The sequence below is a fragment of the Anopheles merus genome, chromosome 2R, assembly GCF_017562075.2.
Source record: "Anopheles merus strain MAF chromosome 2R, AmerM5.1, whole genome shotgun sequence".
Classification (NCBI taxonomy): Eukaryota; Metazoa; Arthropoda; class Insecta; order Diptera; family Culicidae; genus Anopheles; species Anopheles merus.
In genome coordinates, this window is record NC_054082.1 from 48,940,254 (window position 1) to 48,967,769 (window position 27,516).

Sequence of the window (27,516 nt, forward strand, 5' to 3'; positions counted from 1 at the left end):
ATTTCGTGAGGTGATGTGCTCTCTGGAGCGCAACCACGCCTCCGATCCAGCCCCAGTTATTGTTAGTTTGATTCCGACACCGGCAAAATCAGAATAGTAAGTTCCGCCCGGATTTGTCTCAAATCATCCGCAGTCGGAGTAGCTGCAATTGGAATCAACCAGAATCGGCCGGAATCAGAATCAAACTTAAGTTTGAGTTGCCCGAAGTCGGTCTGTGTCTGGATGGCATTTCATTTCGTTTAGTTTTTTCGTTTTTTGCTTTGCACGTGCACCTTGTAAACAGGTCTTTCTTTTTAAAAATAGCATTTTGAGACAATATAAATTGTCGGTTCCAAAATGTCCAGAGTCGAATAGAAGTCGACAATAGATTTTAGCCAACTTTACTTATTACTAATATGGGGCATCGAATATTTCAAAGAACTGCTTGAAAGAACTGTATGCTAACGTACATACCGTTGAGGCACCCTGTGTCGTTTGAATGTTTTTATGACACGTAATGAACGATAGCGTATAAACCAACACGGCCCAGCTGTCAAACTTTCTACAGAATTTGTTTACCAAAATATTGGCACCGTAATTCATGAAAATCTTTCTCGTGCAGTAAAACTGGCATTGAAATGAATGTTTAAGGTGATTTAAACTTAAATATCTAATAAATTAGCGTACACTAAACAGAGCAAATGATTGTGCGTGAGGTATTCGTAATAGTGTAGTGCAAGCATTGAAATTGCTAGACTAAAACGTGGTGTACCAGCATAGAATAAAGCAAACCTTTTCCCCAATATTGTGCCACGATGCCGAAAAAGATGGGAATAAACCCGAAGGCCGCCGAGGCCCGAGAACGCAAGGCTGAGGCTAAAAAATCCGCTAGCGAAAAGGCTGCCAAGGCAGCGGAAGATGCTTACTGGGCGGACGACGACAAACAGCTGGCGAAGAAAAAGAAGCAAAAGGTAGTACCATTCGTTTCCCCGGCAATGCCAACCATTTCCCTCCTGCTCCTACTAATTGAAACGTCTTCTGCCCCAGGAGGAAGAAGAACGGCGCAAGGCGGAAGCGGCCCGCAAGAAGGCAGAAACCAAAGCCCTGCTCGAGCAAGAGATGAACTCGATCAAGACGACGGCTAAGGTTCCGGCACCGAAGATAACCCGCTCGCAAATCGAAGCCGATCTAGAGAAACGCCAGCGGGCTATCGAAGCGTCCACGGCCGTACCGTCGAAGCCGAAAGTGGTGGAGAAGGAAGTACCGCTTGAAGAGAATCTGAACCGTGTGATGGCGGATACGGAAGTCGCACAAACGATCGACCAGGCGATTGCGGTTCTCAGCGTTGGCGACCCGTCTGCCGATCGGCATCCGGAAAAGCGCATGAAGGCAGCATACAAGGCGTACGAAGAGGAGGAACTGAAGCGCTTGAAACTGGAAAATCCCTCGCTGAAGCTGTCCCAACTGAAGCAGATGATTTTCAAAAACTGGCAAAAGGCCCCGGAAAATCCATTGAACCAAATTCGAGTCTGAGTCTGAGGGCCGAGAGCTGTAGCGGAAAGCCCGAGCCGAGCGTTGTAAATGCTGCTGCAAATGCAGGTGTGTCCTTTTATTTTTTTTTTAAGTTAGAGCAATCCATTTGAAACGGAACGTAATTTTTGTTGTGTCGATTTCTTCTACCACAACGATGATGACATGGAGCGCTTTATCGAACTTACCACCCATTCACGATTTGTGATATACCATCGAACGATCACATCTTACTTCATACGTACCACATCGGGAGGCCGTGTGGCCTAATGGAGAAGGCGTCGGACTTCGGATCCGAAGATTGCAGGTTCGAGTCCTGTCACGGTCGCTGTATGTGTGGATAGCTTTTTTCCATACTACGCTTTTAGTGTTTTTAATTCGATTTATTGATTCATTATTTATTTCCTTTACAGTACAGAACCGTTCTCTCTACGCGGTTACCGATCGTAACTTACTGGCTAGTGAAGGTTTTTACTGTAATTCGCTTTTACTTCTTCGGATACTTGCTGCTCCTCCGGTTATCTATTTTAATTAGTATCCTCAAAACTTGAAGTATGTACTTATCATACTCCTCCCTCCCCCTCTTTACATCCCGTATCCTTCTCGCTGTCTCGATTATGTCAGCAGAAAGGAAAGGGGAGAAGAATGGTTCCATTCAAAAAAGAAACTCAATTTCATGTACCGCAAATACGGAATATAGTCTGAAGTCGTTCGTTTTCGTTAATAAATAAATAAATAATTTAAGTTAAATGAACATTTGCTGGCGCTCTTCCAGGAGCTGCCGTAACGACGTTGTAACGCGCTTACGCGTCAGTGCATGGGACACGGAATGTTCATCCTTACATCTCTAAATACCAGTACATTCGGACAAAAGGAAGGGTGGAATTGATTTGTGACTGGAAATTAGTCGAATGATGGATAATTTCAGTGAAAGTCGTTAAAGAATATCCCATCCCTTATGCGGATCTAAATTGCGCATTGCTAGGGACATGGTTTCCTGGCTTTAGTATCAAGTATCCAATATTAAGCTCATTCCATCGCCTTACTCTATGGACAAAAATAGTGTCCACCAACATGGATGGCCGCTCGCTTTCGTCTTACTGTCTCGTTGCGTCGTTGCCTCTCGGTGCAGGGTTTGGATTGTGTTGGCAGCCGTTCTATTGACTAGCGTTTGCACCATTCGTCCAGCAGCATCGGCCCCGGGGTTCTCTTTCGTCGCGATGGCAGCCCATTTTCAGATTGGTGGCCGGTGTTGCTTAACATTAGATACTCAAGATTCGGCACTGTCGGGCGGGGGTTGGGGCGTGTCAGCGCACGCAATGGTCCTCGCCCGGTCAGCATCATCTACTTTATCATCGGTGCGATCTCTCCTTCTATTGGTTTGGTGGATGATTAAGATTTGTCAACTGTTGCGCTCCACTCGGCCGGTTTGTTTGGTCGTCTATTTCTGTCCGAAGGTTGTTTCCCTTCTATCTCCAACTCTCTGGAGAATTTCATTCACATTCCCAGGTGTCGCATTCATTCTTCCATCCCGAACGTTCCAGTATAATGTTACATACATACACACAGACATTCTCTCTCTCTCTCTCACACACACACACACACACACACACACACACACATACTACTAATTCATTCCCTGTCCTAGGTTTGTCGAAGGAATACGACTGTTCAAACCGTTCGCCATGTCCTCACGCCGGTGCTCACGTCGCCTTTGCAACGGGTTCATCCGCCGTCTCAGCTTTTGTGACGGGACTTTCAGACGCAGAACTCACACCCGCAACCGCTGTCGTGTCCTTACTGCTTCGTCCTTCGCTTGCGCTACGGTACTGACCCTCTCCACTGGATGGCAGCGCCTCGTTTGTGGTCTCCTCGCTCATCGTCACATCGTCCAGCCCGGTATCGCCATCGTCATAGTCCTTCGTGAACTGATCGAAGAATGCCTCCAGATCCAGATCCATTCCACTGTCCGGTTCTTCTTTTTTCACTATTTTCGGCTTCGATTCTACGGGCTGCAGCTTAGTCGTGGTAGCATTTGGTTTCAGCTTGTTGCCTTCGTTCTCGCTGTCCTCTGCAAATAGATCGCCGCTGTTCGATCGTTGCGGATCGGGGTTGAGCTGCTCGCTCAGCTTGATGTCCGCCCCATAGATCGGGCGGAAACCGCCCTGCAGTTCCGGCTGGAAGCTGTTTTGATCGAAATTAACCGTAGAGGAGGTAGTTACTGGTGCGGATGCTGCTGGACGATCTGCACTATCGTCGCCAGTGCCGGTGGAGGTGGTATCACCGATGTCGGAACGATCGATCGAGTTTGGACTGTTGTGTGGACGGATTGGAGACATGTCGGGTTTGTGTACCGCTTGCTGCTGCTGCTGCTGTTGAAGTTTGAGTGCCTGGGGCGAGGACGTTACGACGGCCCACCCTTCGTACGGATTGGTCACCTTGACCGGATCCAGACTCATGCTCGCCTGGAACGGTGCCTGGAAGCTTTGCTCGTAGCGACGCGAAGGGTTACCAAACTCGTCCACATCGTCGATCTTCAGGTAGGACACCTCCGTCTGCGTTTCACCGTACGGCGAGTAGTAGTAATTGCTCGCTGCCGATCCGTAACCTCCGACGGGTTTGCTGTACCGCATATTACTGCCTCCCACCACGCTGGATTCAGTTGGAGTGTACGCGATCGCAATCGGCGTGCTGTCCGTCTGGAAACGTTGCAGTTTGCTGGAGATCAGATCCTGATCCTGATCGCGCACATTCGTCGGCTCCTCGCCCAGGTTGTATTCGGAGTCCGATTCTAGCAGATCTTGCGTCGGTTGTCCGCCCGATTGCTCCTTGTCGAGCTGTTGGGCCAGTGCCAGGGGGTCTGGTTTCTCGAGACTGTACGGGAAGTTGAGTTTACCGTTCGGGTTGGGTTTCCGATGTTTGGCCGTTAAGATTGGTTCCTGCTCAAAGTGTGAGGCGATCGAAAACGGCGTGTTTTGGTACTCCGTACCGGGGCTGATCGGTTTCGATGGTGGTTGCTCTCCGCGATGGCCAACCACGATCGGGTCGCCGTTCGGTTTGCTGTCCAGCCGGACGGGTGTACTCTTCACGGGGTAGACTACATATACTGGTCGGTCCTTGTGGCCTGTCTCGTGGGTTTGCGATTGGGGTGATCCGGCTACAACGGTGCTTGCCTCACCGAGCGAGTCTTGCACCGAGGGAGAACCGTGGGACGATGCCTGCTTCTTGGACTGTAGCATCTGCAGCGTTACCACGGGTTCCAGTTTAGGTCGCTGCTGCTGATCATCCCTCAAGATGTTGCGCAAGATCTGGGGTGGATTCCGATGGAACTCGCTGTCCTCCAGCGGTTCGTTCGGCTTTTCCGCGGAAGTAACGGCCGGTGGAATAATGTTGGACGGGCTTCCCGACACTGAAGCAGCCGCTGGTGGTGATGGTGGCGGTGGAGGCTGTAGCCGGGGCGGTTGAATGTTGTACACGCGATCCTTAATCATGGCAGGCGGTGGTGGTGGCGGCGGTAGTCGATAGTAGCGACGGTTCTCCAGCTCGGCCGATGCCGAATGCATCTGCGGTCGGCTCGGAGAAGGGCTTAGGCGCGTCATTAGCCGCGTCGGCACCGGAGTTCGGCGAATGGCCGTTGTGGAGGGTGGCAACCCGTTGGGCACATTATAGCCGGCTGGTTTCCGTAGCGGGGGACCAGCTTTAACGAGCATGCCCGACGGTGGGCCGACACGGTACGTTCCTGGTTCCTTCATGTACGGTGGATGGCCTTGGGAAATCTTTGCATTCGGACGGAACTGGGGCAGAATGTTCGGTAGCGTGAGTGTCGGGCGGGAAGGCCGGTCGCTTGAATACGTTGGAGGTCGGCGCTGGATCTCGCTGTACCGGAAGGGCGGCCCTTGGGCAGGTATTGGTGGACGCGGTCGTTGCTTAATCAGATCGGGACGCTCCGGACCGGACGGAGGTGTCAGCTGTTCGGGCAGATCCGCTGGATAGTTCGGGTTGGGCGCGATGGACAGCTCGTTCCGGTTGAGCGTTTCACTGGAGGGCGTAGACGAGTCGAACACGATGCGGTTCGAAACCTCATGCAGCGTGCTGGCAATGTCTTGGTTCGGTGGGAACACCACCATCTGGTCGCTGCGCACCGGCGCCGAGTGTCCGTTCGGGGGCAACACTTCCGACTTGTGCGTGCCGCTGATGATGGGCGCATTATCGTACTTGTCGTCCGACTCGCTCGGGAATCGCACGCTCGTCGTCTTGATGATGTCTTGCGGCTTCACTTGCACCTGTACGGACGCGCCGACGTTGGTTTGGTCGTGCGGTTCGTCCAGCACCTGGCCCATCTGGTAGGACGGACGGCCGGCGCTAAGTGCAGCGGCCGAGGCCGAATCTTGCGACACCGAGCCCACAAAGTGACCACCAACACCTTCCGCGTGGGACGACGACCCAATGCTGCTGCCGACGGACTGCTGCGAGCCCAGCACGAACGTGGCGGAGTGCTGGTTCGGGCTAATCACGACATTGTTCATGCTCGGCACTGCTCCATACTTGACCACGTTCAGCTGCGGCTGCTGCACCTCGTACTTGACGTACTGGCCGCCCACCACATCCATCGCCGGTGGTTGGGGACGATGTCCGTTCGATTGGTGTACCGTATATTGTCCGTATTGTTGCTGGTGCTGCTGTTCATACTGCTGTTGCTCATACTGCTGCTGCTGCTGCTGCTGCTGCTGCTGCTGCTGCTGCTGCTGCTGCTGGGTCTGCACGAACGACGGTCTAGTTGGTGGTGCCTGCGGCTGCGGATGTACCTCGTATCGCACGTACTGATCGGACAGATCGATCGACTGCTCGATGCGCGGACCACTCGACCCAATGGTTACCGATCCGACCGAACCCTCATTCAACAGCACAATCGAAGGCGGCGTCGTCGGAAAAGCTTGCTCCTCGAGCGGCTGCTCTTCCACCTCCTCGACACGGTTGTTCTCCGCCTGCTGCGATTCGATGCGCTTCTTCTGCTCGAGCGTGCTGAAGATGTCGGACAGTGACATCACGGCCGGGTTCTTCGGCAGATCGATCTTGGTGTTCGAGCCGCTGGCGGCCGTTTCCCGGTCCGGCACGGTTCCTTCGGCCTGGGATGGCATCGGTCGGAACGGTGCCGGTCGCGAGCCTTCATACTTCAGCGCTGGCATGGTAAACTTGATCTTTGGCTGCTCGTCCGCATCGTCCACGAAGCGCACGGGATTGGCGGGAGCGGTCGAGGCCGTTACGGCGACGGTACTCTCCGTGCTGGTCGTCGTCTGGAAGGATGTCGTGGGCCAGTGCGGCCGTCCAGCCGGTGAGTAGTAGGTGGAGGATCTCATCGGAGTGGAAGGAGCGCGTTCGGTAGTCGTCGTGGTCGGTCCGGGCAGGGCCAGCGTCGACGGCAGGAAGAACTTCTTGCGCGTCTGCTCGGACGTCTCCAGGTATTTGTTCTTGATCGTGCTCTTGTACGGGTAGCGCGTGAAGAGCTGCTTCTGCGAGTTGGCCGTCGTTCGTGGCGCTTCCGTCGTCGTCGTGGTCGGAGCTGGTGTGGTCGTCGTTGTTGTGGTCGTGGTGGTTGTGGTTGTCGTGGTCGTCGGTGTCGTGATCGGCCGTCCCGACGTGGCGGGGTAGGTGTAATACGCGTTCGCGTTGCCCTGTCCCGCTCCCGGTGCGCGATTGTAGCTTCCTGCCGTATACTGGGGCCTGCTGTAGAAGTACTTGGTCGAGGCCGCCGGGGTCGCGGTCGTGCTGCTAGCGGTGGTAGTCGTTGGTGCTGCGGTTGCCGATGTGGCCGCTACGATGTGCGCGTTCCCATGCTCACGGTGGTTCGAGCCCTTGTTGATGCCCTGATACTTGAGGTTCGAGTACGAGCTCGATATCGAGACGAAGTTTTCCGGCGAGTACATTTTGGGCAGATTGAGAAAGTCGTGAAAGTTGGGCGTCGATTGATGGATGATCACGTCCTTCTTCTCGCTCACGTAGCTATCTTTGATCGGTTCGTACGGCTTGCCGTCCCCGAGGTCAAGCTGATTGCCCGTCTTCTTGTGCAGGAAGTCGATCGCCCCCGTCGAAGGGTCACGATCGACCAGGAACGGTTTGCCATCGTTGAACACGTCGGAGGGCAGCAGAACAGACCCCGGCAGCAGGTCCTCGTCCACGTTCGATTCTTCCGCGATCAGATCCTCGAAGTCATCGTCGAAGGTGTACGCGCTGGCGGTGGAAAGGAGCAGCAGCGCTGCACCCAGTGTCACTCCCAGCGGGAGCATTTGGATTCGTTTTCTCATCCTTTGTGTTAACTAGGGGAGAAGATGAGGCAGAAAAAAAAGATGTCCGTAAGTATAAAAGCAAACAAACAGTTATAAGTTAATTTAAAAATCGGTTGAAATCATTCTACTGGACCCATTTTTTCGATTAGTCCACAATAAATATTAATCAAAAAGTACGCAACGAAATCGTGCAACGCCTTTTCGATTAGCCGAATAATATAAATGTTGGGTTTTCTCTCAAGGAAGTGCCTGGCAAACGGAAGAAAGTGGCGGGAAATCCCCCGATACCGTTTAAAGTTTTCACTCATCAAAACTGAAACCGTAACCTAACGGGCGGATCAGGCTGCGGCGGGAAATTCGACATTGTGTATTTTCACGGTTGCCTTCTTTTCGCGGTTCTTTCTCGCCCCATACCCTACCAAAATCCGCATCTCATCAGCAACAAATCAGACCAATTTACATCCAATCAGCACCAGTGCATTACGTTACTCGATTTCACTTTCCACCAGGGCTAGGGTGGGATTGAAAATTAGTAACAAATACAACAACAAAAAACTGCCCAAAATGCGAGGGAAATTAAGCATACCTGACGCCAGATACGGCATGTCACGGCCAAAGCTACCGTCATTCGAAAGCGAAATTAACTTCATTAACCACACACATCCGAACGGAGGGATCAACATCGCCATTTTTGCGCCGTCGATCTAGCCGATAGCCGATCATAATGAAGATGCCTTAATCAGAGGCACATTTGCCTGTCTGGTGTTGGCCGCCGGTGGAAAGCGGAAACGTGTGTTGACCCCTGCAACTGGCCTGTCGTTGAACCCGGACCCATTGATTTCTCCTCGTTGCCACCCGCAAAACAACGAGTTATTATTTTATTTAATTTTTTGGCTTGCGGATTGTGTGCACACCAACGCACCAACGCTCTTGCCATTTCCGTTTGCTTCCCCCGCTAGAAGCTGTGTTTCTGGGCACGGTACAAATTGGACTGGATTGCATTGGAGCTCTTAGGTGCTGCGCCGATGGAGTGAAATGAAAAGTGAAAGAGCTTTTCCCGCGCGCTTTAAGTTTTATTGTCGTTTGCCATGTTTTCTCACACGTGCTTGATGGAAGTGAGATGGAGGTGAGTTTATGTTTTGCAAGCTGATTACTCTATTTACGGTTTACGAGGTGGAAACCCTTTGTTTGTGATTAAGCTCTCCCAAATTCTTTTTTCCGAGAGTTTAGTCAAATATAAAGCCATTCCACTAACAAATGTCGATCAATGGATTGGGAAGCAGCGACACAAACGGAAAGAGGTTAAAAGTGATCCGTTAGGCGTGTCAAGCTGTCTCCGCGTTCGACCTGCTAACCGAAATCCGTGGACTTTGGGCTCCTTACCCCCCGGCGACACGGCTGGAGAATATTAATCGCGACAGTAAATCCGACTTCCCGTACCCCTCCCTCTGATGATTCGACAGGTGACCGAAATTGTGAGACCGATCGGACAGCTTTCCCTTCCCGTCGCGGTCGCGCGCACGTTATGCAACGGTGTCGATGAGAACCAGCGAGTGAGCGTTGAATGCAGACGATTGATTTTGTTGATTCTACACCGGTAGCTGGCGGCTCGTAGTGGCCCGATTTCTCCATCGCTGGGCGCTGACAACAGACAACAGGCAGGAAGGAATTCTAAACAAGAGAAACAGTTAAATTAGCATCCCACTTGTTGGGCAGCGTTCCGTGTTGGGCTTCCACCTTCTGCGACGATTGGATGACATGCGGAGAATGTTGCGACACGTTGGAACTGTCGGAACGATGGCCCTATGGCGGCGTAGCGGTAAATATGAAATTGATATCTCAACCCATTAGCCTCCGATGGGTGCGAGCTTTTGTCAATTTCTCCTGCTCAAACGTTATGCGCAAACCCTACGCAATGTCGAGAAATTCATGACCCCTTTTTACGAGGATGGTGGATTTTTTATTTCGTTGGTAATGAAAGCGTTTTTTGGTAACTTCTTCCGCCCCTCTTACACCTCACTTCTAAGCAGGAAATTGTACTAAAAGTTGTCTTCCGTGAGCTATGCCGTGTGGAGTGAAAGCTCTACGGTTCCTCCCGCGAAGCAAGCAAAGCAATAGCAACAAAAGTGTACCCCCCCTCCATGCCTCCCACACTGCCCACGCCACTGCGCGTACTATGCACGATTGAGAACGAGCCAAAGAGCCCAAGAGTCACCGATGTCGCCGTACACACTTCACTACACTTCGATTCACTTTCCATTCGCTTGACGGTCGTTTGAAAGTGGGGTGCAAATTAAAGTGGCCTGAATTGATGCCGCTGGAGAGGAATCAGAATCGGGCAGTTTAGTGGCGGAATGAAGAGGCTGCGAGTGTCGGGGGGTTTTGCAGGTAGCTGCTAGGTATTAATTATCATTTTAATCACTCCCTGGTTGGTTGTAAGTCGGTGCTTTCCTCGCGATATGATAATTCGAAACCGAAGTGATCGGTTTTCTAACACAGAAAAGTTCCTGTTTTCTTGCGGTTCAAACTAGTCTCGAATCGATTGTCGGTTTGTGTAGGGATTCAGTTGATGTGTTTCTAACAATAATCTATTGGATGAAATTAAAAAAAACCCTGAATTTCCATGCATAATAAAAACACCATTGATCAATGCAATGCGGCGGAAATGGAGCAGTAGACTTGTTTCCGAACCAAACGATCGAGACAAATTAATGTTAAAAAATCGTCCCCCGAAAATCCCAAACCCCGGAAGGCTCCTCTCTTGCTTGGGCCGTAAGAATATGCTTAAAGTGAATGAATTTCGCTCCACCGATCATCGCTTCCACACAGGAAGCAGCCGCCAGTCCATTTGTCGATCCACATCTGATTCCCATTTCACATTCCACTGCTGCGGGTTTCTGTGTTTGTTTGTTTGCGCTTCCGTCTCGATTTCATCGGTCACTTCACAACCCGGCAGACGAACGGACACGGCCGGGGCCCATCAACTGGGTCAGTCCAATCGCACCGAAAGGGCTCAGATATGGCCGGGAGGCGCAGGTGATCTTTAATGCTGGCCGTTGTGCCGCCGATTTCCTCCCCAGGGCGGCAGGCTAACGTGAATGCTTACGGGTTACTATCTCGCTGACGAGATGATTAGAAGACAAGGCGCACGAGAACCTGCTGTAGTTCCTCGTCGTCTCTTTCTCTCTCTCTCTCTCTCTCTCTCTTTCTCTGTTTACCTCCACGCAGCCCTTCATCTTCAAACGCGGTTGGATCAAGTTTTGCGGATGTGCAGAATCGAAAGTTGACTGACCATCATCCGCGTCCGTTGTTCCGCGTACGGGCTGAACAAAGTGCAGGTGGAAAAGTACGCAGAGGTGCTTGTGTGCCGGGATGATCGTGATGATGATGATGATGATGATCAGTTGTCAACATCCGCCGTGGCATCGCGTTCCATTGCGAACCGGATCGTCGGTGGCCAGTGCAACTCGGAGCCGACTTTCGATTTGACAGCGGGTCTGCCCGTGCCGCGGTCACGATACGCACCGCGCGCTTTCCCAACGGACGCGCACTAACGAGAAAGCATGAAAATGGGTCAAGGTGAGCGCTAGCTCTGCTGGAATCGTTCAAGCGCTTCAAACCTGATCGTATTTCAATCAGACGTGGGGTTAGTAGGAGGGCTTTGATCGTGATCGACGGAAAGGAAGAGAAAGATACCAGTGCGTGAGGTTGTTTGTGATGTCGTGCGTTTGGAACTGGCAGTACCTACGCAAAACGCATTGATTAGTGGACAATACGATCGTAAGAGGGTGAAGCCAAGATCACCTTACACTAAGTAGCTGAGTGTTTTGAATGTGAAAAATGTTGCATTTTATTGGGGCATTGTCTGAACAAAGGTTTTAAAAGTTGATTTGTTGTTAGTGTAAAGAATAAAGTGGTTTGAAACACAAAAAATCCTCAATCCTCTACGAATAAAAGTATCCAAAATCACATAAAAATGTAAGGTACATCAAGTAAATTAGCAAGTATTTGTTTGTTTAAAGAAGAAAAGCTGCTCAAGAATGCGCATACACTCATAGAAACAATCTATGGTGGCAAAATATATAAGTGGCAATGCTTCTTTTTCGAAAAACCTTTACCTCGAAATATATTTTGCCTTCGAAGCTGAGAATCAAAAACTATGCAGATTCTGAAAGCTTGGGCTGGAGCTCATTCGAACGATGAAGGCGATAGGCTTTTAAAATTAAATGGTTAAAACTGCTAGCTTTGCATCTGTCTCAGTAGGGTTGGTTTCATTAAAAAATTCAATAAAACTTATAGAAATCGAAACCAATTCGGCTTCCAAACGGAATCAGTTTCCGGAGTCATTACCATAAAAATAGGCGTTTGGGTACAATCATACTACATATTGATAACCGCAAAAAAATCAAAATTTACTTGTAAAACATCCATTCTAATAGAGAATCCCGGACTGATTTCGCTTCTAAAACTTCTTTTTTCAATTCAAGAACTAATTGACACTCCGGAGCTAATTCAAATTCTGGAGTCAATTATGATTCCGTTATCGGGGCAAATTGCGATTCCCAGGTCAATTCCGATTTCGGAGCCGATTCTGATCGCGGCATCAATTCCAGAGCCGACTTGGGAATCGGCTCCGGAGTCAACTTTGCAATCGGCTCCGGAGTCAACTGCAGAATCGGCTCCGGAATTGGGTCCGGAATCGTCTCCGGAATCGGAATCGATTCCAACATGGGAATCGGCTCCCGAATTGATTCCGAACACGGAATCGGAATAGGGTAGGTCCAATTCCGAGCTCCCACCACTGCTACATATATTACATTTGACGATGTCATTGTTCATACCATTTGCTGTATGGATGATGAAAAAAATTATATAAATCCACTTAAACATAAAATTATCTTCATTAACATTGTATTTGACAAAAGTTTCTGTGAAATACGATTTGCACTTTCTTCTTCTTCATTAGCACAACAACCGTTGCCGGTCAAGGCCTGCCAGTACCCACTATAGTGAAGTGAGCTTGGCTTTCAGTGACTTATTGTTACCATAGCAGGATAGTCAGTCCTACATGATTTGCACTTTACAGTCACAATATTATATCGTCAATGAATTCAACATTCGCAATTTATCCTTTTTTTAGAACAAATAACATGCTTTTTTATACCATTTGGCGCTTTAATTCGCAATGTTTTCCGACCACTGGTTTAGCTGATGGTTATCTTTTACAAATTTAACAAACATAATACAACTTATTATATAATATTATAAAAGTCGTTAATGCTTTTAACTTTACAAAGTATTGTCAATTTAATAATAGTTTTATCAACGTTTAAAACTCGTGACAAAGGTTACCGACCTTCCCAAACACATTCATTATCTTCTCACACAAGAACATTATCTTCTCACGCTTAAACAGAAAGCCCAACTAACCCCATTGTTTCTTGCAAGCTCTAGAACCGGTTCTTTGGAAGATTCTAGCACCAAGATGAATGAGAAAACACGAAGAAAATGGGAGAGAAAGTGGTTGTCTTTCTGTGCTGGCCTAATTGTAGGCTACGAACCAGCTTTAGAACGCTTCTTTTCTTCTGTTTCCTGTGTCATGTTGCTTCAGCTCAACCTCAACCGAGAACGTTTTCACTTTTAACCCCTTCTCGATGCTCGAGGTCGTTCCTCTCGGTTGAGTTTTATTACACACATTATTATTATTAATCTGCCCAGCTACACCCCACGCTCAGACAGAGCAGAGTAAAAGAAGAATAAGAAGAGAGAGAAAAACAACCAAATCACCCGCACTCAGCATTCGGATTCAAGTAAAGGTGGGCCTTGTTCCCGGTGCTTCTCGGTGAAAGTTTCGTTTTCGAGCATTGAGACGTTGCACATGAAGCCATGGGAGGATGGGAATCGCTTTCAAGTACGAGTGCGTGAGTGGAAGTAATTTCCGCATTCGTTTGTAAGTTGGGGGAGCCTTTCTTATCGTGAAGATCGGGGTGTTGTTTCTCTCGTTGGTTCGTTCATTCCACAAGCTTTCGTCTCGTTACGTTTAGAGATTGGAAGCGTTTTTTTTTTCTTCTGGGGGTTTCGTTTAATGCCTACAGTTCCATTTTCCATACAATTCGTCTGCCCGGTGTTTTTTGGCTAGTTCAATGACACACAAGCAAGTTGCTCATGGTCATCAGTACGGTGAGTGTGGAAAAGCTCTTCGCTGTAGGAAATGGTAACTCCCTGGGTGCTTTCGTTCGATTCCCCAAGTAATTGAGCAATTGCCATTGAAATGAGTATGCAGTTTCGGCTGTATCTTTACGAGTTTGACCATTGTGTTGGATGTGCTGGTTAGGAATAGCATCGTTAATGAAATTCACTGAACGATTTTCAGATTAAAACTTCAGCAAACGTATCTTGGACTCATCTTAAACGGTTGAGTGTATTTTGGTGTGTTCCTTTTGTAAAACCAGGAAGCCACACAGACGCTTTGCGGACAGGAAACATTGAATGAAAAATAGAGTTGCGCCGATTGACTGGTTTACGAAGCAAACAACAAACACGACGCAAACCAGTTGTGCCACTGTGCTGTACTTTCTTCTTCCGCCAAAGAAATCCTTCCCCAGGGGCAATGCAAACGGTGGCATCGTACATGGTGCGACCTGCGCATTCATGCCGCAGTACCGCACATTCTGCAACCTACTCTAAGAGATTCCGTTTCGTTTTCCATCGAGGAATGTGTATCTGCAGTTCGCGCCAGTCTTAAAACGCGACAAGAAACACTTACACACACATACACACTCACAAACACACCGTACAATGATCATTGGAAGCTTACTTGGCAATAGTGTTTGTAAAACCAATGACAAACGGGCTAGAAGCGCTGAATGAAAACGAAAGACTTCAACCGGCCCACTGCAAGTGACGAACCCGGAACCCCCGGAAAGCGTGTATGGATGCCGTGCCGGATCTTTTGGTGCGAACGCTTCGAAACCTTTTCAGTTTGCAGTGCCCTTCGGGAAAAGCACAGCAAGGAGAAAAATAAAGCACCGATTTCACAGAAGATGGCGGCGTGCCAAAAGGAAATTAAAAGACAACAAAACGATGCTTCACGGAGAGGACGCTTGCGTTTTGTTTGCGCTCACGTTTGCCATGCCTAGTTGGTGGTTGACGGTGAGCCGTAAACTAGTTCATAATTTCACGTTCACGCTCAATCTTCGTTTTACGGGCTCTGGGGGTATGTTGTGATAGTTATTTATTTCTGCCGATCCGTTTCAAATTGTGACTTGAATTTTGCACGCTATTTTAAGCACAGAATGTTGCTATGTGCTTTGAATCGTTTGCGTTTTGCTGCCGTTCCACTGTCTGAGATGATAGTCGGTAGAGCAGCACCAATTGGTAAAGTTTTACTGGTGAAGAAATGCTGCTAAAAAATGAAGCAAATCCATCAATCCGCTCGATCATAATTCCTCAGTTTGGATTTATGTCTCGTTCTTGAGATGAGTTATAGTTTGCGCACACACACACACACACAATCATAGACACAAAAACAGAAACTAGGTCATCTGATCGGTTACGGGTACTCGCGTACATCGTGTGCATGACGGAATTTTTCTTCCTTTTACGGCGTACGATGGACGGTAGCTGATGGCAAACGGCCGCAAGGTGTACCTTAACAATTAGGGCTACAGTTAGTTTTAGCTAGAAACATACGCTTCACGGCTGGATGGATGGATAATCCGAAAAAAACCCGTTAATTAATTACCAATATAAAACAACACCGCTTCGTATTTTGCATTGACGTGTGTATGCGTTGTAAGCATACTGTTGGGTGTATTGACAACTTTGCATTTGTATCCACAAAAACTCGCACATCTTCGATAACACGCAAAATATGTGTGTCAAATTTCGTGTACGTTTGACCTCACTGATGCCATTTTCTGATTGCAGATCTTTCTCACCATTCTTCCTACATGATGTACAAGCTCCACCATTTTCCCGCATTAAAACCGAAAACGTGGCAAAACGATAATGAAGAAATGGTTCTTGCCGTTTTGCCAGCTTATCGCAAACAATCACTGCTCCCTTGTTGGCAGACCGGGTAGGCCAAATTGCATCACGACGAAACGGTACCGATGCACCTCTGTAGCTTTTTCCCACTCGAAAACGGCTCTGGTCGGCACCGTTTCGTATCGAGCTCGCACGGCACTGGCCGCTGCCGTTGGATTCCTTTGGCGAATTGGTGAATGGTACGTGGAAACTACACCCCACGACACGTTTCGACTCAGTGTTTGTGTTCCCGTGGCTTTACCGAAGGGAACGAAAGCGAATCGTTGCAGTCAGAAGCAACAAAAACAGACCAAACACACACACACATGCAGGAGCATTGGGGGTCTTCAGGTACCGTTTGCTACAACGGTGTGAGACTTATGGCTGACTGCGTCCAGTACGGTTCGGTATGCACGGCCGCAACACACATTAAACGGTCTTCTGGAAAACGGGAGGCCAGCCAGACGTGGCCAGTCTGCATATTAAAAGATGGTGCGAATTTCACGATACACAGCGCGCAATTGCGCCACTATGCAAATGTGGCCCTATTCTTCTAGCCAGCAGACTGAGTTGGATCGACAAAATGAGATCATATTTTGCACCAAACCTCTGTACGAAACAATTGACCTAACCACTCGTACCGACGCTCATGTAGATTTGAATCTTAATGTTGGTTAATGCTGACCCTTAAAAACACGGAACCGGTATTCAACGATGCTCAGCACTGCCTTCCGGGCCACCGACCCTGAATAAAGTGAAAATGTGTCAATGGAGCCGAAAATCGATCATGATACCCTTGGGCGGAAGGGAAATTATCCTTCAAGTGTCACATCGCAAAACCACTCCGCTCAGTCGCATAGCAAGCAGTACCGGAACGAATGCGCTTTTTTGTGAAGCGTTAAAATGCATCATTACAGGCTGTGAAAGCGAAAATGCGAAAAACTTCCGAAAGATGATGGAGTGCTTGCGATTGTCACGCCATGAAATCAATTCTTGAGATTGCTTGAAATGAGACATTGTTTGGGTAATTTTGAGCTTTTACTTCCCACAATGTGTATTGTTGGGTTTTGTATGAGTGTTGGCTGTAGGTTGGATTATTGTCAACCGAGGCCCTCTAATTGTCCTTATAGTTGTAGTTGTTTTTTGTTTTCATTGGTAATGATGATAAACGTTGCTTGAAAGGGGTATGAAAGGGGTAGGAAACCCGTACTTATCTTGAGGGTATTTGTAAAGAGAGATTTAATGTATTGCGATGGGATGATTTATGTATAATTTTTTAGGATGTTACGGTGTAGTACTAATTAACTGTTTACAATGAACCTTTTCACTTTTCTGATTTTAGTTTTATTGTGATAAATTTTTGTTCGACTTTATCCCAAATAGTACCGATTTTTTTGTTTTTTGTTGTTGTTGTTGTTAAGTTATTATTTAAAGTCAGCTTAAGATAGGTCTTTACATTTTAATCTTTAGCTCGTGTTCAACAAATTGCAATGAAAAGATTCGACGTTTTAGTATAACATATTTTCGTAATGAGTACCAACTAGGATTTCATTTCAGTATTTCATAAACCAACAAATGTATATGTGATAAAACTTAAAATTTCGTCATGTTTATTAATACTGCTCGAGAACTTCATCATGAGAGTTAAACAAACAATAATATTTCAGTCATAATTCTTCGTTTCAACTAAGTTTCCAGTGAACCATCAATTGCGTCTCAACTAGATACCGTATTTTAGCGTGTATAACGACCCCGGTAATATATAATTCATTATTTTGGATTAAAACGATTTTTTCTATTCGTTTTTTTTCTGAGATTAAGATCTTGGGGATACAGTTTACACTGAATTCCAAGATGCATTTGGTAGCATCAAACACAAGATTCTTCTTGCAAAAATTGCCCAGCTTGGTATATCACCACTTGTCATCGAATGGTTGAAATCATCACCTGATGGACAAGTTGTATTCTGTAAGAATAGGGAACATTATTCCGGAACCATTCATAAACTTTTGCACGAACATTAGCACTCTATAATTACCAAAGGCAAAAGCATACTAGGATTTGTAATCAGGCAAACTCTTGAGAGAAAATAACCTGAATGACCTCGTGAGCTGTTGAGGTCACGTGAGCTGTTGAGGCCTACGTTCTCAAGAAAGACTTCAAAATTAGTATAAACCAGTTCAAAACCAATTGTCTCTCGTTTGCTCATTGATAGCGCTGTAGCTAAGCTTGCCCCCAAGATACTAAATGTCAAATAAACAAATAAGCTGATTAGCTAAATATACTATGTAAATGAGGACGAGGTGTATTGTATGAATAAGTAAGATATAAAATTTATGCATTAGTGCACTTTTGTCATACATTTCGTTTAATGCAACATTGTAACCGACTAGTTGACAGCTTATTGATATTGATTTATTTGCACCACAAATATCAAACTTGTTCAAAACTACTAACGTCACCGGTGTCATGTAGCTACCACACCAGCAGTTGACACTTGCCAGCAGCACTAATGCGCTTTGAAGCGGTGGGAAAAAAACTGCACACTATCGTATGCGCTTTCATGTCAAACAATCGACCATTTCTAAAAACACAAACATGGTCGCACCATTGCTCATCCAGGCTGGTGAAAACGATGACAGGCTTGTTGAGCGCTGTTGTTCTTTTTCCTCCCGCTTGTCGCTCTGGGGCCGTTTTGGCCGGGTAATTGTGATGATTATTTCATTTTCCTTAACATAAAGAAAGTAAGCTTAATCTCGCACACTTTACCTTCGCCGTTGACCTGTGGCCGTTGGAAGGTCATCGGAAGGTGTGTGTGTGTGTGTGTGTGTGTGTGTGTGTGTGTGTGTGTGTGTGTGTGTGTGTGTGTGTGTGTGGTTGTGTGTGTGTGTGTGTGTGTGTGTGTGTGTGTGTGTGTGTGTGTGTGTGTGTGTGTGTGTGTGTGTGTGTGTGTGTGTGTGTGTGTGTGTGTGTGTGTGTGTGTGTGTGTGCACAGTGTCCGTCAATCCTTAGGAAAGTGGCAATTAAAATGTTATTTTCATCTTCAAGCAGGCTTCCACTTCTGTCCGTATGCGAAATGGCAATTGAAGGTACGAAAATCTTTACCAAATGTTCGCGCATTCCGCCTGCAGGAAAAGAAGGCAGACACAGATCGTGGCAAAAGATGAGAGTGGAATGAATGTCGCATATCTCTGGGACTGTGTTTTTTTTCCGCAAGCCTCTTGTACAGTTTCTTTCCTTTACTGTGTAACCGTTTTATGATTTCCCGCCACAGTTCCGCGGTGCATAAAAGTCGCATAATTAAAGCACCGTTTTTCGGTCGTCTTTACTAGTGGGAGGAAACGGTACGCCGCTGCCAGTTAATGGTGGAACAGTGAACAGTTTTATAACAACAATCGTAGCTCGTTTGTGCAAACAACAACAACAACAACAACAAAACATGAAAATGATCCTCTTTCTTTACAGTCGTTTTGAAGCGCTGTGAAATGAGGCACTTGTTGAGACGATTTGATCGTAAGCATTCTTATAACTTTATTACTCTCGAAAAACATGAGACAAATGTTTCTTTTTCGCATTAACAGTACGAACAGCATTGAAGCATTGTACATTTCTCAATTTCGCAAATAGATCACACTTGTTGGATATTCGATCTGTCATTTGCTGAGAAGTTTTGCTGAACGATTTCACCTTCTGCGTATCATTTCCGTAGGTACCGATTTCCTTATTTTGTGAGCAGTACCTAGTACCGGCGATGATTAATGGTGTTCCCCGGAAGCGACAGTGGCGACCCAAATCTCACACCCGTGGCCGCACAGTTTCCCGGGGCGGCGTGGGAAAAACGGCCCTCTCTCCACCCGTCATAGCAAAACCGTTCCGATACGATCAGATCGGTGTCGCCTATTGTTGGCAAAATCATTCAAGCCATTAATCAATCAACCGAAACCACCCACCACACTCCCCTCAATCCACCGCGTTTATCTGGACCGACATTCGTGCGTTGCGATCTGTTTTCACCGTGGGGTAGCGATAGTGAGAGCGCTGTTTTTCACACTCCTAGCTGCAACAAACAGGGCCAAACTGCGTAGATGCTGCGGTCAAGGTGTTTGCCAATTAGAAGTAGCCAATTAATAAGCCATCTAAAAGAGCTGAAGCAGAGTGGGTGAGAGCAGCGAAAAAACAAGACATTGAGATGGCTTTCGTTTTCATTATTCCGATCCATTCCGCAAGGTGGAGTGGATGGCAGCTTCATCTTTTGCCTTTGGATATTACATTCCACAACAGCATGATTCATGCAATAAAAGCTCCCATCGTCCTTTCAACATTCCTTTTTTCCTATTTTATTGTTCACCTTATCGGGAAATCACACAGAATAATCCTCACACAGGATGGCTGGACGGGCATCCAAGCCGCGGGATAAACGCTCAATTTTAGTCACATTCCTCAAAGTCAACTTTCTAATGCGAAGATTCGAAAGCATTTGCCGCCAACGTGATCGCACGCAAAGCAAATCTTCCTTCCCTGAAGCTGATTGATGTGACCCATCATCGTTTTATCGTTTGATTTTTCTGCCCCTTCCACCCTGATTTCCCCCGGGGGCGCATCTTCTGAAGTGTTTTTTTTGTTCGAGGACTTTGCTTTTTTTCGCATTCCTTGTCATTTATTGTGTTTTTTTTTGTGCGGGAGATGAGTGAAAAACTGACCACCGCTCAACGCACAACTAAGGTTAACGAACTCGATTCCGTGCTATCATCGGGTCTGTCCGATTTCGCTTATTCATAAGCACCTCCGCGCGCTGTCCACACTCATTGATTATTCATTTCGCATTAACGGTAAACATCGGCCAGCCGTCTCTTGCGCACAATCAGTCGATGCGCACAATCAGTCCATGCACACAGAGACATAAGAAAAACCATCCGGGTGACATCGATGCGCCGGCAGACGAGGAACTTAATTGGTTTTGGGAAAGGAAAGTGCATACGGTACATGGAGCATTGTGTGTGTATGTGTGTGTGTGTGTCTGGGTTTGTGCGTTATAATAAAAGGTCAGCAACTGTGCTAAGTGCAATGTATGCAATGAGCTATTTGTAAGCAGGATGAAGCAGACATGAAGAGAAGAGATTTTATCACTCACCACGAGATCTAATTGATGTTATATTTGTCGAACATTAGAATAGGTCATTTATTTGAGTTGAGGCAAATGTCAGCCAAAAGGACCAAATCTTCTTTAGAAAAAACAACAACAAAATATTTGGGTTGATTTAATTCAATTTTTTAATTGGAATTTGTAACGCCAAACTTGACACTATACTATTGGGAACTATTGGTGGCTTAATGAGTACAGGCAATTCAATTTTTGTTCTGTATAAATTTAAAAAATAACTGTTGTTGAATGATGTTGTTAAATGTTGTTGAACTCGATAAAAAAAAGTTCATAAATGAGCAACATGCCCTTCTTTGGGTTTGCTACAGTACTGTAAATTAAATAATATCCTCATGCAAATTTCATTTGGATCAAACTCGCGAGATAGTTTGCAAACCAAACTAATAAAATAACTGTATTTCCACATTTCCAAACTCAAAACCAAATCGACTCAATCCATCTATCTTTTCCATCATTCGGAGCTTTCCTCTTTCATCTTGCTCAACTTTTATCGTTCAAGACTACTAATTGAGCTTTTCCCGCCTTCACACTCATTGCCACACGCACGGCTCTCACCACGGTTCCTTCAATTAGATTGCCGACCTTCACCTTCCGTTCTGGCGTGGAAAGCAAAGGCGAAGATGAGAAGCAAAGACGCCAACGCCAAACTTGAACCTGACGAGGCGCTCCAGTGTGTCTGCTGCGTGGGAAAAACTTGGGAACCCATAGCAACCGAAGAAGAAGTAAAAAAAAGCTCCCCGACGGAAAGGGAAACTGTTTCCCATGATGATCGTGCCCTCCCGAACCCAGAAGCTCGATGGTCGAGCGGGGGAGGTGGGTGAACGAGTGGGACGCGATTGCGCTCCAAGACAATGGTGATCACTGATTAAAATAAATGAAAGTTTTCCCGCAACTCCCAGCAACTCACCGAAAGGGGTGGAAGCCGGCTTTCGGGCAATATTGTGAACCGTTTTTCCGCGGGCTTCATTTTTGGCTGCGGTACGACGAAGAAACCACTGCAGATGATGCTGCAGAACGATGCGGATGAAAACAAAAGCGCGCGCGCACGGAACAAAAGTGCATCCCTTTGTTTTTCCAGCCCACACGCTGGAGCCTCCCGCGAAAAGGTCGCACCCGAAGCGGCATGGAATGGCTTGCAGCTTCCGCGCCCGAGCTGCCCGTTCACCTCCCCCTCTGTTTTGCGTTGGTGGTGTTGGTGACTTGAAGGGGCCAAACATGCTGGCGAAAGTTTGACAGTTGGCCCAACGTTCCGGGCGTGAAAGTGGTACTTTCGTGTGGCCGCACTGCCCATACTCCACTCCGCGAGCGCCGGCAACACTCCTCTGTCCACGACTCCCCCGGAAGCAACACCAGTCGTTTATGGATTTCGAAATTGGAAACGGATTTGCACGCGGAGAGGGCTGCGGATGTGGATTGGAATGCAAAATTGATTATTCATCCCGGGCCGTTTGCGCGTGTCCAAAAATGTTCATTTTGAGCGCCCGAACAGATCGGCCCATAAAGCCGTTCCCTAGCCGGCGGAAGCGAAAGTGACAATTGGTGGTTTATTTTGTTTCGAATGGCTGGCGTGTGTCGCCTGTGGGCAAGGGGTCCCATACACACAATTTCGTCCGACAATGATCGCACGCCCATCGATCGAGTTGGCATTTTACTTGGCTCATGACCAAGTCGTCGTCCATAGTCCATAGTGTGTGTGTGTGTGTGTGTGTGGATGTGTTGGCACCTGGCAAACCAAACGGGCTGGGGGTTGAGGTGAAATTTGGGTTAATGGTGCTGATTCATTTTCAACACACCTCTTTGCCGATTGTTTTCATTTCTTCCTCTCTTTCGTTCGCTTGCTTGCTCTCCCTCAATCTGGTTATTTTTGTGAATCACTCGACCCAACGGAATGTAGGAATGTGAACTGAACCAAGCGGTGAGGACATTATTTGAATGATAAAAAAATATTTCAAAATTGTCCTCTCAAAGCTACTCCTTCCCAGAAAGGCAAACAGCAAACAAGAACAAATATCTAATCAACAACAAGCATTCCTGTTGTCTTCCATTCCATTCCATATTGGTATCTCTTTGTACGATCAATACCGTGCTCCCCTGTTAGAGGTTTAGCTTAAGCACTAAGCGATGTCATTATTCATTGACACCTTCAGTGAACGTTTTTTTTCATTCGAGCCGTCGAAAAGGGGCAAATCTTCCACTCCCAACATCCGAACGTATGATGTCATTTATTTGCTGCTCCTTCGGTATTATTGTTCTTCCGGTGAAAGCTACGCAGTACGAAGGGAAAGATGTGTCTGTATTTTGCGTTACTTTCTTTTGCAGTGACAAATCCATGACGCACGGTGTGGTTTATAATATACTGGCAGTAAATGGCACCCGGATACGGGTTGGTTTGATTCCGGATGCCAAGTTGTCTTTAGTTAGTCAGAGGTCTGTTCGATGGGCTGGTAAAATATCCTTAAATGTGAATTGTTTGCAGTTTTAGTCAGCTATCATTATACTACACGCCAAAATAAAAAATAACTAAATTTCAAACCATTCATGATTCGCAGTTTTTGCTGTTTGTTCTAAATTCCACTCATCCGAATTCAGCATCCTTTATTAATTGAAAAGTTCGTTCCGTGTAGGTGGTTTATCTTTGAACACAAGTTAAATTGTTTACATTTTTGACGGTTAAGGTTTTTAAATGAAAACAATTTCACTCCATTATACCAAACGAAATCAAATTGAAGGCCCAAAGGTCAAATTCCATTCGTTCACAGTAGTTAAAGATGAATAAGGATTGAATTTTGTTTTATTCACACCGTTTTCTGATCTTTATCGAGAAGTCAAAGTAAATCTTTCGTCCATAAAAAATGCTCACACACTTTCCGAAGAGTAAAATCATTTTTATAACATTGAGTCTCTTCCAAATTGTCATTATTGGTTTCGGTGTTTTAAAAATAAAAGATTTTTTTTTTTTATGCAAACATATTTTTATCACCATTTTTTTTTTGAAACAAAATTTTCGAAAAAAATTCGACAAAACGTAACATTAACTGAAATATTTACGGAGCTTCATAGAATGTTAGCACGTCGACTTATAAAAATTTAGATTTAGTTTGTTTCAACATGCTCTTGCATACTTCTCCAAATGTTTCTTTTGCATTTGAGACAAATATCCAATTAGAAAAAGAAGATAAGCTACTTTCAATCTACTGTTAATAATTCCAATGAGGTTTCTCGCTTACGCTTTTGTCAATGTTGTGCAGCAGCAGATGAACTTCAGAAGATCCTAGATTGGCATGACATATCCAACTATGGGGACCGCTTCCTTGCGAAAAAGTTTCTCCTAAGGCCATTTCTACTCATTTGTAAATAAGTTGTCAAGCAGCTCGTTTTCTTGTCTCTCGGCGCCCAATTTCTCTAATCAGTGGCCATATTTCGGTACACCTGCATTTGGCACAGTTGCTCCACGGTCCACTACCATCCGTTGCCATTAATATTGTATGTCCTGCCTGTTTGTATTAATTACCGTTTACGTTACCCGCCGTACCGAAAACAGCCAAACTGCTGCTTAGACTAACAAATAAGGTCTGAATCCATTTTCACCATCCTGAATTCCGAATACATGTACCGTTCCCGGAGCGATACCGGCTGAGCCCGCCTTTTATCTACACACACACTAAAACCGTCCGTCCAAAGATAAGCACCATACCACTTGGACCACCCAAGGGAGGGAGTGTGTGTGTGTGCCTTACTTCTTGCACCGTCTATCCAGCTTTCTGGAACCGCGCAACCGCGCACACATTACCATTTGCCACGGTGCACATTACACGTGTTAGCAGCATTTGCAAAGTGGCGTCCCATTTCCACGCCACGAGTTTGTGTGCATGGAAGGCTCATTAAGCATACCTGCGATCACAACGTGGCCAAAATTGTTTACCTCCCTCTCCAGGGAATTGAAGATTATGATTTCATTATCAAAAATCCATCCCGGCCCGGTGTCGGCGGGAATTGGCCGGGGGATTGCGCGTGGAGAATTGGTGGCTCGAAGCGCGTGTGCAAGCGTGTACTTCGGCGGCGATAAGCCTGGAATGGTTGGTCAAACTCGTTTCCAGCGTAGTGAGGCGCGAGATTGTGAGTTTGTGTGTGTGAGTGTGACCCACATTTACGCGAGCAGCCTGCGCCTGCGCGATTTCTGCACATATTGACCGGACCGTGACGCATATCCGTTACAAACATCCGTGTCCGGCTTACGCTTGGTCAGCAAACCGTCAACGGAGTAGACGGCGGGATGCAGAGCTTGTGGGGAGGGTTTTGCCGGACTGTGGGTATAAGGGGATGGAAATTCGGTACACTTGATTATCACGATCGCTGGCGTATCGCTGACTCAACCGCCGTACTTACGCGCGCGGAGGAGTCCAACTTTATGTAACCACGGGGTCAGGATAGCGGCGATGCTTAGCATCCTGGGTGTCTCCACTCCACGTGCATTGCTTGTTCATCATGCGATTGGAATGAGGAGAAAGTGCCACCACCGTTCACACACAGCCCGAGCCGAGTGGCCGAGAAAGTGACCACGGCGACCTGTGCGCGAGAGGGAGCGTACGAGCTGCGCACTACGTGCGAAGTCGGCCGGCAAGACGCAACGAACCGAGGCGTTTCAGGTTCGCGTCCAAAATGGAGGGACGCACCAGCGGGCGCAGAGGGCACACGCCACACATATGGCCGGCTGGACGAATTTCGGTTTTAACCTACATTCAGCCAGCCGTGCCGGGGTCGCTTTCGAACCTTTTTCAAGCAACCAAGCAGTTGACATTTTACTACGCCGTCGGTCGCTGGATCAGATGAACGCTAACTTACCTTCACGTAGCTGGATGATAGAATGGACACACACGGACACACAATGGCCGGGGACGGGTTATGATTTTCCTCTTGTTGGCCCTTGATGCAACCCACCGCAACGCCCGGGGATCTCTCTCTCTCTCTCTTCGCAACACACACTGCACAGTGGGAAGAATTGACGTTGAGTTTTCTTTTCCTCGGTTCACCACAAACACTCATTCAGCGACACACTGGCCGCGCACTGCGTGTAAGAATGGCACGAATTGCATAGGCGGTAAGCCCACGGTATCCCTTTCGCCCAGTGACCCACTTCACTTCCGTTCCGTTCCGTCACTAACTATCCACCAGCTGCTTCACGCTCGCACCGACAAAGAACACAAAAACGTGCCCTTTGGCCAACGAGGACGAGCGCCAATGTGGCCAAAGACGCAAACACCTGCACACACTACGGCCGCAACGGGCACACGCACAAGTGGAATTTCACCAAAGCGTGGCTATCTCTCCGCTGCACGGGTTTCACCTGTAGCATACTCTTCTTTCACGGCTCTTCCTTTCTTTTAAGATAAGCACGAGGTTCTTTTCCGAAGAGAAACAGAGAACACACACAACTCGTTGACACGCTTGTAAGGTCTCTGCAATGGCGTTGGACCTTCTGCACTTTAATCGCCTTGCCTCTTATTTTGGGTGTTTTTTGTATGTATGGGGAGAGGTCCCGGCACAACCTGTGCCTCTCGGTACTTGTGAGCGCTGCTTACGACGACGAAACGACCGCACCGAACGGCGGATCATCAACGAATGGCGCGAACGCGAGCGTCGAAACTTTCTATTCTGCTGATCCATTTCTCCTTCTCCTGTTGGCTAGTGCGCGATCAGGCTGTTTGTTGGTGTTTGCTCTCCGCTGGTGAGCTCTCTGTATGTGTCTGTTTGAGAGTGTTGAGTTACGATCGGTGCAGCATCAGTGGTAGGGACAGATCACTGGAAGGGTAAGTTTTGTTTACATGTCCACAAGGGATAGTATTAAGCCAAGATGTGCTTAGGGGGTGACATTCCTTGCAATATTTGGTTAACTGTGAGAATGGTCGTTCGCTTTTTGTTGAAAGAATTTTTAGAATGGAGCAAAATCTCTAAAAACTAATATAAATAGGAAGTAAAATAGCAAGTTCGATTATTGTTGATGGTTTATCCGTAATAATAAAAAAAACAATAGGATTTTATGATCTCCCTGTACCAGAAAGAACAATTCATAAATACAACATTTCTGTAACTGATACGATCCTGAGCATAATTTAAACACGAAACAAATACGGATACAATCGCAAGGACGAACAGTTGAAATAATTTGAAATAGTCACAAATTACTCAAATAATTCACAAATATTGGAATAAAATTCAATAGTCAATCGAAAAGGAAAAAAAACTGCTTGAAACTTACACGATCTACTCGAATCATTATAAGCTGCGCGAAGCTTTCAAAGCTTTATGTGTAACGCATTGTCCGAGACAACGTAACGTTTGGAACTGTTACGAATTCACCAAACATACGAAAATGTTATTTATCGGCCCTGTTAATGACCTATTTGGACAAACTTTATTACCGTACATCTTTTCTTTAGTTATATAAAACAATTTAGCGTTTACAAACCAGATCAAAATTGGAGAAAATTCAAGTATGTGTTTTGTCGTAACTCTTCCTACATTTAAAACGGTAAC

General features: G+C 46.8%; 2 protein-coding genes and 1 non-coding gene across 3 annotated transcripts; 2 read left to right on the forward strand and 1 right to left on the reverse strand.

Moving 5' to 3' along the window:
• Positions 1-539: 539 nt before the first annotated feature.
• LOC121589039 (coiled-coil domain-containing protein 124) lies at positions 540-1,629 on the forward strand. The gene is made up of 2 exons (XM_041907604.1): positions 540-950; positions 1,027-1,629. Exons 1-2 carry the CDS (start codon positions 795-797, stop codon positions 1,510-1,512), a joined length of 642 nt encoding a protein of 213 aa, XP_041763538.1. The 5' UTR covers positions 540-794; the 3' UTR covers positions 1,513-1,629.
• Positions 1,630-1,764: 135 nt separating this feature from the next.
• Positions 1,765-1,837, forward strand: Trnar-ucg. The gene has a single exon. It is a non-coding gene; the product is annotated as a tRNA-Arg (tRNA).
• A 41-nt stretch (positions 1,838-1,878) lies between these two features.
• Positions 1,879-26,612, reverse strand: LOC121589038. Its single transcript, XM_041907603.1, has 2 exons — positions 25,825-26,612; positions 1,879-7,823 (listed from the first exon to the last, which is right to left on the reverse strand). Exons 1-2 carry the CDS (start codon positions 26,023-26,025, stop codon positions 3,213-3,215), a joined length of 4,812 nt encoding a protein of 1,603 aa, XP_041763537.1. The 5' UTR covers positions 26,026-26,612; the 3' UTR covers positions 1,879-3,212.
• Between the last annotated feature and the right edge of the window lie 904 nt (positions 26,613-27,516).